This window comes from Carcharodon carcharias, chromosome 13, assembly GCF_017639515.1.
Source record: "Carcharodon carcharias isolate sCarCar2 chromosome 13, sCarCar2.pri, whole genome shotgun sequence".
In the NCBI taxonomy this organism is placed as follows: Eukaryota; Metazoa; Chordata; class Chondrichthyes; order Lamniformes; family Lamnidae; genus Carcharodon; species Carcharodon carcharias.
This window is the reverse complement of record NC_054479.1, coordinates 106,301,059-106,314,739: the sequence shown is the minus strand read 5'-3', so window position 1 is coordinate 106,314,739 and position 13,681 is coordinate 106,301,059. Positions and strand designations below refer to the sequence as shown.

Sequence of the window (13,681 nt, the reverse complement as noted above, 5' to 3'; positions counted from 1 at the left end):
AAAAAATTACATAACAGGACAAGCAGCATTTAAAATATCAGCTAATGTTTTGGGTGGCACTCCATCAAAACTGTGGCACGAGAGCACATTTTTAAAATAATTAGGTGCAGTAACAGAACTTTAATACTCTATGCTCTATTTAAGATACTAATCCAATCAGCTCCCTTGTGAATGTATTTAGTGATCATGTCTGATAACTATCAGTTTTGATAACTGAGCATCTGAAACAGATGTAGGATGCTTTATGTATTTTCAGGATCTTTTTTTCACCCTTTCATGGAACATGGGCATAGCCAGCAAGGCCAGCATTTGTTGCCCATCCCTAATTGCCCTTGAACTGAGTGGCTTGCTGGACCATTTCAGAGGGCATTTAAGAGTCAACCACATTGCTGTGGGTCTGGAGTCACATGTAGGCCAGACCAAGTAAGGATGGGAGATTTCCTCTGGTTCTATTAAAAGTTAATTATGAATTAAATTAGCAATATTTTCAAAATAAGAGGTAAGTCCATAGCCTTTAAATTAAAATATCTTTATATGGAAAATTATTTACCGTAACTTGCAAGCATTGTGAAAAACAAATTACAAAATATGTATCTTTTTGTGATCATTTAAGGAACCTCATATCTTTTGGTAATCGGGAATACAACTTAGGGTAGAATCTGGATAATTCTGCTCTGAAACTGACAGAAATAAATTGGTTGCTCAGTTGACCTCTGCTTCTGAAACTTCCAGAGCTCCACCAATTTTGAGGAACAAACACTTTGAAAATTTACCCTATAGTAATTAAAATATAAGGGAAACAGAAGGGTGGTGTTAACTTCCTCTGTAAACATTAAAAATATCATTACAACTATGTCACTTTATTATGGTATACTCCAAATTAGGATTATGATGCATAAGAGGATTCCTGCATGTTTACAGATGCAATCAGTAATCCTCATCTGGTTGATTCACAGCATCTGATCATGTCAAATTGAAGGGTTGTGGTGAGTTCTTTAACAGATTATGTCAGTCTTCTGGGTTTTGCCAATTCTACTCCCTCTTCTTGCAGAGTGTACATGGAAGGGCCAAGCTCCTTAATTTTGCCACTGCCGAGGCATTCTTGATCCTTATAGAACACAGCAAACTGTAAACAACAACATGAGTATTAAAACATTACAAACTGTTTGACCAGACTTCTAACATATAAGATATATTCTTATCAAAGGCACTACTAGAGGGTATTTTGCTTCTTTGCAGATGGTTAGAGGGGAGTCAAGATGCTATTTAGCAGTACAAGTTCAATTAAGACTCTGGAATGTGTCTCAACATGGCAGCTTTGAGCCAAGCATCTGTCAGAGCTTTCAGAAGTTGCTACAGAATCCTTTTAGAACATGTACATAAATTCCTCTGGAGCCAGAAGACTTGCATACTGACAGAGAAGCTTCACTAATTTCCAGAAACCTGCAGCTTGTTGCCTCAAAATTACTCAACAGTGTAATCCAGCAGGCTAAATGACAATAGTAGTTAAATGGAGGGCATAATGACTATAAAATGGAATCAAATTTAATGCGTTTTTACATCCTGTTTCACTCTTTGACAAGTAAGGGGGCTGGTTTTGCAGCTTGCATCTTGCCTTAGGCAAAATGCTTTCGGCCTGAACACATGCACTATTCTTGTTTTTAAATAGCAAAGCACTGACACTTATTCGTCTCTTGTCTTAATCACATAACCAATAAAATAAATTCCCTTGAAAGTTCCAACTAAAATTCACAGTCTTACTTAACTGAAAAATAACCAAGATTTAGCTAGTTTTTTTAAAAAAGGAAAATCCATTTTATAACACCTTTCACAACCTCAGGACCAAAACCTTTATAGCCAATTAAGTACTTTTGAAGGGTTGTCACTATTGTAATGTAGGAAATGCAGCAGACAATTTTGTGCACAGCAAGGTGGCACAAACAGCACAGGGATGATGACCAGGTAACCTGTTTTGGTGATGCTATTTGAGGGTAAACATTGGCCAGAACACTGAGGATAACTTAAATAAAAACAAAAAAACTGCGGATGCTGGAAATCCAAAACAAAAACAGAATTACCTGGAAAAACTCAGCAGGTCTGGCAGCATCGGTGGAGAAGAAAAGAGGATAACTTGCCTGCTTCACAGAACAATCAAATCCTGTACTGCAAAATTACACAATAGAGCTGACTGAACCCTTCCAGGATACATGTTGCAGACATCTGTGAAGGGGTGTGTACACCTCAATCCTGTGGCTACATTTTGGATGTTAGATTTTTAAACATATTAAGCTTCAATTAATTTTCAAGCAAATAATTGCTTTGCCTCAAATTAAAAAAACTTCAGTTTTTTCAGGACACAGTAGTCCAGAACCTGGAGTCTAAATCTTGATGTTACCACAGAGCTGCTGCAGCCTAAATGTAACAGTGGTTCACCCATCTGTGTAACATGGCAACTTGGGTGACATGAGGTAAAAACATTACACACCTTATTGATCTTGAAAGAAACTGGCATCACAGATGTAATATTTGTAACACTACTGAGCTAGCACTTGATAAAACTTGCTTAAGATGCAAGTAACTTTTATCTTGCAATTACACTATATTATTAGGCATATGAATACTGAATGCACTTGATGAAATCATGAGACATTCAGCAGGTAGAAATAAATGGGCACATTCTTCCATCTCAAATTACGTCACTTATTCTAACATTTCAAAATATTGTTTTGTTTTATCTCTAAATGAGATTTGTAACATTTCTTCAAGATGCAAAAACTTTATAGATTCATTCCTCCCTCCTGCCATCCTAAATCTTCCTTTATTTCAGTTATTTGCATGGTTGCATATTTTTCTTCCTCTCCCATTCTTCAGTAGATTTTTTGTTGAAGCTGCTGATGCAACATTGGATAAGGCAGTATTTTCCCACCATTAAGTCTCCAGCGATCAGCACCTTGAACAGGAGCAGGGCATTCAGCCCCTCCAGCCTGTCCCATGATTCAGTCAGACCATCCATGTCCCTTAAAACCCTCACTCAACAAAAATCTGAGTTTTGAAATTTTCAATTAACTTACAGCAAAAAGGGGGTATGAAAACACATTGGCAGGAAAATCTAAAGTTATTTTACAGGTACATTAAGAGTAAGAGGATAACTAGAGAAAGAGTAGGGCCCATTAAGGACCATAGTGGTAATTTGTGTGCAGAGCCAGAAGACATAGGTGGGTTCTAAATGAGTACTTTGTGTCGGTGTTCACAAGTCAGAGGGATGACGTGGATATGGAAATCAGGCAGAAGGACTGTGATATAATTAAAGAAATTAGCATAGAAAGGGAGGAGGTTCTAAGGGGTCTGGCAGGCTTAAAAGTAGATAAATAACCAGGCCTGGATGAAATGTATCCCAGGCTGTTGAGTGAGGCAAGGGAGGAAATAGCAGGGGCACTGGCAATAATTTTCAAGAGAGGTGCCAGAAGACTGGAGGACAGCCAAGGAACTACAGGCCAGTCGATCTAACCTCAGTGATCGGAAAACTATTGGAAGCAATTCTGAGGCCCAGAATTAATCTACACTTGGAGGCAGGGATTAATCAAGGACAGTCAGCATGGTTTTGGTAAGGGGAGGTCATGCCTGACCAATTTGATTGAATTTTTCTAAGAAGTGACCAGGTGTGTAAATGAGGACCTACTTGGACTTTTGAGAAGGTCCCGCATGGGAGACTGATAATGAAGATAAGAGCCCATGGGATCCAAGGCAATTAGGCAAATTAGATCCAGAATTGGCTGAGTGGCAGGAAGCAGAGGGTGATGGTCAAGAGGTGTTCTTGTGACTGGATGCCTGTGTCCAATGGGGATCCACTGTGATCCGTGCTGGGTCCCTTGCTGTTTGTGGTATATATAAATGATTTGGACTTGAATGTAGGAGGATTGATCAGTAAGTTCACAGATAACATGAATATTGGTGGGCTGGTAAATAGTGAGGAGGATGGCCTTAGATTACAGGAGAATATAGGCGGGCTGGTCAGATGGCTGATCAGTGGTAAATGGAATTTAATCCAGATAAGTGTGTGGTGATGCACTTGGGCAGGACAAACAAGGCACGGGAATACACGATGAATGGTAGGCCCCTGGGAAGTACCGAGGATCAGAGGGACCTTGGTGTGCACGTCCACTGGTCCCTTGAGGTAGCGGGACAGGTAGATAAGGTGGTTAAAAAGGCATATGGGATACTTGCCTTTATTAGCCGAGGCATAGAATATCAGAGCAAGGAGATTATACTGGAACTGTATAAAACACAGGTTGGGCTACAGCTAGATAATTGCGTGCAGTTCTGGAATCTGCATTATAGGAAGGATGTGATTGCACTAGAGAGAGTGCAGGGGAGATTTACCAGGATGTTGCCTGGGCTGGAGAATTTTAGTTATGAGGAGAGATTAGATAGACTGTGGTTATTCACCCTAGAGCAGAGAAGATTGAGGGGGGACATGATTGAGGTGTATAAAATTATGAGGGGCATAGATAAGGTGGACAAGAAGGAACTTTTACCCATGGCGGAGGGATCAATAACCGGGGGCATAGATTTAAGGTAAGGTGCAGGAGGTTTAGAGGGGATGTGAGGAAGAATTTTTTCACCCAGAGGGTGGTGGGAATCTGGAACTCACTGCCTGAAAGGGTGGTAGAGGCAGAAACCCTTATAACATTTAAGAAGTATTTGGATGTGTACTTGCGATGCCATGACATGGCATAGCATACAAGGCTATGGGCCTAGTGCTGGAAAATGGGATTAGAATAGTTAAGTACTTGTTTGACCGGTGCAGACTTGATGGACTGAAGGGCCTTTTTCTGTGCTGTACACCTCTATGACTCTACTCTCAACAGTTTATTGAGGAAGAAAGTTTCAGATTTCCATTACCCTTTGTTTGAGGAAGTGCTTCCTGACATCACCCCTGACCAGTTTAGCTCTAATTTTCAGTAGTTTTTAAAATTTATTCCTTCATGGGATGTGAGCATCGCTGGCAAGGCCAGCATCTGTTGTCCATCCCAATTGCCCTTGAACTGAGTGGTTTGCTAGGCCATTTCAGAGGGAAGTTAAGAGTCAATCACATTGCTGTGGGTATGGAGTCAAAAGTAGGCCAGACCAGGTAAAGAATGCAGATTTCCTTCCCTAAAGAACATTAGTGAACCAGATGGGTTTTTACGACAATCAATGATAGTTCTTATGCTCACCATTACTGAGACTAGCTTTAAATTCCAAATTTTTATGAATTGAATTTAAATTCCACCAGCTGCGCTTGTGGGATTTGAACTCATGTCTCCAGATGAGAAGCCTGGGCCTCTGGATTATCACTACGCCACCGTCTCCCCCATTTTCAGTATATGCCCTCTTGTTCTGAACTCCCCCACCAGAGGAAATAAGGTAGATAGAGAGGAACTATTAAATCATTTAAATCATCATAAATACCTCAACTAGATCACCCCTTAATATTTTATATTTGAGGGAATACAAGCCCAATCTATGCAACCACTCCTCAAAATTGAGCCCCAGTATCATTCTCATGAATTTGAATTGCAGCATCTCCAAGGACCAATGTATTCTTCCTTAGGTGCATTGCCCAGAACTGAACACAGTAGTCTAAATGCAGTCTAACAAAGTTTTGTACAACTGCAATATAATTTATTTATATTCTAGTCACCTTGAGATAATGGCTAATGTTTCATTAGCCTTTTAAAATCATTTTTTGTGCCTGCTTGCTAGATTTAGTGATTTCTGTACATGGACCTCCAAAATTTCCTGTTCCTCCACAGTTCTTAGCTTATCATTTAGAAAATACACTGATCTAATCTTTAAATCCAAAGTAGATGATCTCACACCTCCCTTGTTTTACAAGTGCTCTTTGATGTTAATCTTGGACATGATTGTAATGCAAGGTGCTTCATGATTTAGGCTTATACTTAATTGCAGGTGCATTACTTTGCCAGAAGCACCATCTTTTAGATAAGACGTCAAATAGAGATACCATTTGCCTGTTCAGGTACATGTAAAGGATCCCTTAGCACTCTTCAAGGAGCAGAAAAATTCACCCAGTAATTTTGTAAATGTTATCGTTCAACCAACGCTAAGAAAACAGATTTTAATTTTGCTTTTCTTTTAACCTTTCATATTTGTTTTTGGGATGTGACCAACCCTTTTAAAGGTAACATTTCACAAATTACCATATTTATTGAATTTAATTTATCAAATGCCATAGTTAAGCTTAAACTTATGACCTCTGGGTTGCTAGTCCAGCATTGTAATCACAAGGATACCCACTAGACAAACCTTCGACCTTATCATTGGGTATGGGTATTCCAGCTACTGTTTTAGGTACTATGTAGGAATGGAGACAGCATGGCAAATGCTACTTCTGGCACCAAGCAAAATAAAAATAATTATATTAATATCACAGTCAATTTAGCAAAAATGATAGAAGTGTGTCCTGAGAGGAGAGTTTTAGTAAAAGAAAATCAGTGTTTCTCAAAAAGAACTGTTCTCTCATCACTTCAATTCCAAAGAACCAGTTTCATAAAATGCTCGAATGTGGTAGATTTATACCCTTCGCCATTGCTCATTCCATTTACCTAACCTCTATTAGATTTATCTTTAAAGTGGAAGAATATGGTAGAACTCACTTGTCCTGGTGTTGGTGCTCTGACTGGGTTAGCAAGAGTCACCCAAACTGTATCATCTGGATTTAGGGTTAACTGACACTGCACTGAAAGAAAAAAAAAATACAATTTGAAGGAAGAGTATTTACAATCTGAAAATTTGTGGTTGACCATTCCTGACACTCAACAAATGAGGAAAACTCATTATATATGGATTCAAAGGGAATTGAAGGAAATGGGGATCAGTTCCAAAAGTGGAGTTGAAGTCAAAGATCAGCCATGTTCTTAGTGATAAACAAACTATGTTCGAGAGGCTGTATGGCCTCCTTCTTATTCTATTTCTTATGTTCTTATTAAAAAGTATTGGCAAGGATAATTAGTGAAATGAAACTACAACTAAGATGAAGGAAAATGCTTTTACTAATGTGAAGATTTTCATTCTGCCCACATTCCCTGTTAGGTTAAATGTCTCAATTTGAAGTTTTTGCACTATATATAGTCTTTAAATTAGTAAATGGGCTGCATTGGCTTAGAACGAACATTGTCTTTCAACCTGGGGTCAAATTCAGTTTGAGTTCACAAATTAAAGTCTTCCCTCTATCAGCAATAAGGTCAACAAGAGAAACAAGTTTAGGCAGTCTCAAAGATCATTTATCTACAGCACAGAGCTGCACATAATTCAACAGTAAACTCACTCACGATCTCATTTAGGACAGTTACAAGGACAGCAAAACAGAAAAATTAAATTATTGATGACAGTTGGAGAAAGCTTTAAACCATTTTACACTGGCCTGGGGTTGCTTAATCTTTATAGCAAGTACAAAAGGCAAGGACATTTCTACTTCCCATTCACACAACAAACAATTCCCTGTTCAATATCAATCACATCAGTGTATCCTTGTCAGCTGTAACAGTTTGTTGTACAGCCAGTCAGGAAATTATTCAACAAATTCAGGCGTTTTGCTAATACTGGCATCACATCTTAGAATGTGTAGGGAAAAAGTGGTTAAGCTAATATTAAATAATGCAACAAACACTACCATTTACTTCAAAGGTGACTAAAATAGTTGCTTACTTTCACGTACTGAAACACTGTCTACTTGGTGCAGATACATACAAGCTAAGCTGACCAGTTCTTACCAAGTGGCATCTGGTGTTGGAAGCGAAAGCTACACTGCATCACTCCGTCCCTGAGCAGTTCTAATGGTGGATCCTGAGCAATCCAATGGACTGGTTGAGTTTGGAGTGAATTCCTGTACAAAGCTGGATGAGTGGTTCCTGGTGCCTGACAGACAACATATATGGTCTTTCATTAAACTTATTTTTACTTATTTAAACTTATTTTACTTGGGAAGACAGATTCACACAGGCCAGAGTGTTTAAGAGGCCATCCAACTGGCAGGAAAAAGGGTAGCAGAGGATATTTGACCCTCCCTCAAAGGCAACATGTAATTAAATATTTAAACTAATATGCTAGCAATAAATTGATAAAATTAACCATCAGAACCCCATTAAAAGGAAGTATTGTGTTCAAACATATATAATATTCTTATCAAATAAGCAACCCCACCCCACTCACACGCACCCTCCAGAAAAATGAAAATAGCTGCAAAAGCTGACAGTCTTGAGAGCTGAATTAATGCAAAACATCACTGGCAGATGTCTAGAGATGTACAAAATTTTTGTCTAAACATGTCTAAATTGCTGAATATCTTGGTGTATATCACTGTTTTGATTTGAAGAAGAACAGAAATAGTCCGTGTCCCCTGCCCTACTTTCAACGTGTCAATGTAGATTCGGCAGCACATTACCAAGTGACCTGCACATAGTTGTATGTTAAGAAAGGCATCATAGGAGTAATTAAAAATTTTAGAAAACAAGACAGGTTTGGAAAATGATACTTGAATTAAAAATTTAAGCATCTCATGAGGAAGAGATGAGGCAGAGAGCAGGAGCTAAAGCAGAGATGATAGCAGCCAGCGGTGGGAAGGAAAAAGGAGCAGCCAGCCCATAGCCAACCACTATGAACAGATGGAGGCGTGAGTTTGGGGTGGGGGTGCGAGTGTTCAGATTCCTCAGATTACAGCGGTAGAAGCAGGTGACAGGATAATCACCAGGAGCAACTGGAGAATAAGAGAGACAGCAGCAGTGGGGAAGCTTGGGGCAGAACTAAAAGGAAAGCTGGAAGGAGAAGAGACACACAAAATGGAAATGGGAGAAACAGGAGTTACATGTGCCTCTTACTGTAAAAATCTTGGTTTCACTGGGGCTTTTATATTAACCAGAGATTTACTGCAAGAGATGTGTGTATTTCTCTCACACCTGACTCTCACACATCTTCTCGTCAGTTCTACTGCTTCCAATTCTATTCGGTTCTGGTTAACTCATTGGAATGAAATTTAAACTACGAGGAGATTTTTCTTTGATAAACAAGAAGTTTCAATGTCATCTAATTGAGGTTTTGAAGGTGATTGAGGGAATTAATAAAACCAGACTGTGCAAGTTATTCACTATGACCACTCGGCTATCTGCAATTCTGTAACTATAGAAATTGCAGTAGAATTTTTGCTGCACTAAGCAAGTTGAAACCCTACTACTGATAAAGTGATTAGTCATCAACATACTAAAAATCCCTTTGAGATAGAGGAATTTAGCCCCAAAGACTTCTTCAACAGCACCTCCCAAACCTGTGATCTCTACCACCAAGAAGGAGAAGGAAGGCAGGCACATGGGAGCACTATCACCTCCAAGTTTCCCTGCAAACACATGCCATTGCAACTTAGAAATATATCACTATTCCTTCATTAGTGCTGGGTCAAAATCCTGGAACTTCTTACCTAACTGTACGGTGGGACCTCACCACATGGACTGCAGCATTTCAAAAAGGCTGCTCGCCACCACCTTCTCAAGGAAATTCAGGGATGAGCAACAAATGCTGGCCTTGTTGCCAGTGAAACCTATATCCATGAAAATGAATTTTAAAGACGTAATAAAATCAATTCTAATGTTGTTAACTGGGTAGTTGCATAGTGGGCCAGTAAAGTAATCCATTTGTGTCAAAAATGCAGGTCCAGACATCTCAAAAACATATTAAAACCTCTACCAGTTTGAATTTATTATGTGCATACCCAAGCTTCACTGTGATGAAATGTCCAATGTACATATTTATTCAGTAAACTTTGTGTTTCTAACTTATCAATGGGTTCCACAACACTCACCACAAACACATCCCCCGTATTTATCTCTTTATCTACTACAAACCAGGCATCTCTTTGGCCACCTATCCTGGCTCGTTGTCCCAAAGTGAACAGAAACCAACCTAAAAGTTCACATAAAGAGAGTAAATTGAAATGTATAAGCAGATCTTGGCTTTTTTGCAAACATTTTATAATATATCATTGATTACTAGTTCATAACATATTCAGACTGCGTTACCTATCTAGTCTTCAATGGATTGTAAACATTGAGATAATACTACAATTCTTTAATCCTTGGATGCAAAATAAGGTCTCAATTGCACTGCCTATTATCAAAATGTTTAACTTGTACATGAGTGTAACTTCTGTGCTGTAATCTCAATATTCATATCACTGTTGTGAAGTATTTGATCATCACACTCAAAATTTAAGTTGCACTTCAACCTGTTCAACAACATGCAAAACAGACAACAGCTAAATCCATCAAAAGGTCCACTCTAGTTTTTGATTTTGATTTTGAAAGTTTATTTAAATCTTAGTAAAAGGACACAAAAGGAAGTTTAGAGCTGCTGAATGCCCATCAAACCAACAACCATGTGTAGAAGTTGATTCAATCAAAAGTTTTACTTGGATGATTGTTTACGATTTTGTCTGGCAAAGTGCAGAATAGAAAAAAAAATGGTTCATCCTAACACAAATGCTAGAGGAAAGACTGAACTTTTCCCGAGTAGTTCCAAATTAAGCACTGTGTTTGCAAATGCCACAATTTCAAACAGATGTCATTTCCATAATGTAGTAAGTATGACAAAACGTCTTGTGCGGAGTTTATCGAGAAAGCAACTTGTCTTTTAAAGGAGCTAAATAGCATAACTAAAGCTTCAGTGATTTTAAACAATTTTAGTTCATTAGATATACAGGTCCTGTCTAACAATATGAGATTTATATTTAAATTTAATTGAGCTCACCCATATCCCATTATTGCCAGGAGCACTATTTTGGAATAAGATCAACAAATAGCTGTATATCCCATTGTACCGTAATGCCACAGGAGCCTGTACATTTTTTTCACTCCAAATTAAAACTCATACCTCTTCAGAGGGGCAGCCTGCTTTCTTGCAGAACACTTCTGATGTTGCCATTAGAGTGTTTATAGTGAGCTGTTATTACTCGACTCCTATTAGATTATCCCTCTGAGATAGGTGACCCAAACCTATATATTGCATTATGCTCATGCTCCAACATTGCTTTGTAATGTCACCATTTACAAAATATACAAGACTGGATTTTCTTAGTCTTATGCCTGGGTTGTTAGATTGACTTGGTGCAGCGAACACAGGAAAGATTGGGTAGTGTTGAGTACACACCCAAATGGAGACTGGCCAATTTTAGGTTGCTGACAAAACAGATGCTGCCGCCAAAAGCAGCAAAGAATAAGCATTCCATAATGTCTTTAGTTTGCCAAGTCTTGTTTAGACCAAACTAACCAAACGACTGCTTTAAAAGTGCATAAAATGATCTGAAATGGAAGACAACAAACTATATTAATAAAGAGTCTAGGTTATCTGCAGTGACTTACAGAAACAGAAAGATCTTCAAGTTTTCCCGTCAACTTTTTCACATAAATTTTTGTACTAATTTTTTTAAGCATTTTAACTACCTTTGTGTGTTCCCATAATTTTTCCATCTTCTATAGAAACAAAATTTCCAGGTCGAGGTTCTAGATACTAAAAAATGTTTTAAGAATGAAATTACTTTGAATGTTCACAATTAAGATCAAGTAACTTCTATACAAATATCTTGTCAAAACTCAACAAAGCAGATGCATTTGGCTGTTCAAAACACTCAGTAAGCAGGCATTGAATTTGAATCCTACTCTTCCCCAGAAGGCAGTAGAGACTGGGTTATTGAATTTATTCAAGATAGTTAGATAGATTTTTGATAGACAAGGGAGTCAAGGGTTATAAGGGGCAGATAGGAAAATGAAGTTGAGATCTTAACCAGCCGTGACCTTATTGAATGGCAGAGGAGGCTTGAAGGACTGAATGGCCTACTCCTGCTCCTAGGTTCTATGTTCTGTGAATCAAGCCCAAGCCAATGGAATTAATGTCTTTTCCACCTGTCTGTTTTACAGGCCTTAAATAAAATAAGCTTGGATATTCTGAACCTGATTGTACAAGTTCACAGCACAATGCTGTCTAAAATTCAGCATCGTCTTAGGAATTTTACTTAAATCAGGATGACTGGTATGAGTAACGGAAATGTCAAATTGGTGCCGTAGGAAATACTCTTCAATAGTTTGAGAAAAGATATATTTGTCTAGAAATTACTGTTGGCCAAGTGGACACTTAAAAGATTTATATTACACTTTATGTCTGACAGGCTTATGGGGGCCTCAATCAGATTATTTTAAGCAGAATGTTGTATGAACGCATTAAATGTTCATTCACTGATATCGGCAGCAGTAAATTCTAGGCTATAGTAAAGGGAGAGCAGAACCTTATATCTAATTCACAATTTTGATTTTTGATCCTTGATCTGAACACAGTCTGTAAAAAGTGAAAACAATTGTAATTCCCAACACAGATGATCCTATTTTTAAAAATAGGACTGATACAAAAAAAACTGCACACTTACCTCAAGAATAAAGTTTTCAAAATTTCTTTCACCTATAAAACAGATTCCCATACTCTGCAAGAACCAAAAAATAAATATCACCCAAAGGAAGCATTTAACAACTATAAACAGAATCGATGATTTCTCCAAAAGTAATTGTAATCAATGTTCAAGGTTGGAGAATGAAATAACGATTAAACAATGTCTTACTTCTTTTCTTTTTAATGTATGGTGAAATCCTGCTTCTGCTGCTATCTCCTTTACAACATTTTTCCTCAACTCACCAAGGGGAAAGATGGTGTGTCGCAAGGCATGCTGTGATATCTGACTCAGAAAGAATGTTTGGTCTTTCTTTGGGTCAGCTGCCTGTAAGAGTTTCACAGCTGCAACAGGTAGGACAAATGGGTAGTTAGAGGCAGAATGGCAATCATTTACATAGGCTAAGATTAAATTTAAAACTTTGTACAATTTAAGATTATTGATTTCAACATTTAATTTCAGTACCAACTCTCAAGTTTCCCTAACATGACAGCTGCATAAATGAAATTACTTCATATCATATCACAGCATTTTATTATTCCGTTTTGTCAAGAAAACTTTGCTCATCAAATACCATTCCTGCCTGGTTCAATAACCTGTGCTTTTAAAGAGTCTACTTTCCTGAGACCACAGTACCAGGAGAGACATCCAAAAAGGATAGCACTCTCAACTACAGCTGTGTAGAAGAGTTTCATGATCATTGGATTTAAACAAAAGGATTTTAATTTTCTGAGGTAGCATAATTGTGTATGTCAAAATAAAAGCAAAATACTGCGGATGCTGGAAATCTGAATCAAAAACAAGAAGTCTGGAAAAACTCAGCAGGCCTGACAGCATCTGTGGACAGAAGGACAGAGTTAACGTTTCGAGTCCATATGACTCTTCTTCAGAACTTTCTTTGATGGAAGGTATGTTCGTTCGTGCCTGCCTAATTTCCCTCCATTTGCGCCACCTGTGCTGTAGTTGATAGTTCATACTCTAACTCTTTTCAGAGATTTCCCAGTTCTGGTCTCCTTCGCAATGTGCTTTCTCCATATTAATGTCCTCTTCCACTTATCATATAACTTTACCATTCTCTTGTTGGTGATTTCGCTCTACATCAATCAACTTTCTTCTGATCTCTCTTCCACCCTTGTTTTGCAAACTACAATCCTCTTGTGCTTCAATGGCCAAATTGCTACGCCTTGATCTCTAAAT

The 13,681-nt window shown here is 38.1% G+C and overlaps 1 protein-coding gene across 7 annotated transcripts in view; it reads right to left on the bottom strand.

Annotated features, from left to right (window-relative positions):
* Window positions 1–513: 513 nt before the first annotated feature.
* Window positions 514–13,681, bottom strand: part of trmu (tRNA 5-methylaminomethyl-2-thiouridylate methyltransferase) — a 40,757-nt gene continuing 27,589 nt past the window's right edge. For 6 of the 7 annotated variants that reach the window (XM_041202144.1, XM_041202142.1, XM_041202143.1 and 3 more), the window contains exons 5-11: window positions 12,656–12,828; window positions 12,467–12,520; window positions 11,490–11,556; window positions 9,854–9,954; window positions 7,776–7,920; window positions 6,660–6,742; window positions 514–1,126 (exon numbers count right to left, since the gene is read on the bottom strand). In XM_041202144.1, coding sequence (XP_041058078.1) covers window positions 1,004–1,126; window positions 6,660–6,742; window positions 7,776–7,920; window positions 9,854–9,954; window positions 11,490–11,556; window positions 12,467–12,520; window positions 12,656–12,828 — 746 coding nt within the window. In that variant the 3' untranslated portion in view covers window positions 514–1,003. The remainder of the gene's footprint in view (window positions 1,127–6,659; window positions 6,743–7,775; window positions 7,921–9,853; window positions 9,955–11,489; window positions 11,557–12,466; window positions 12,521–12,655; window positions 12,829–13,681) is intronic. The other variant, XM_041202147.1, reaches the window with a different exon arrangement.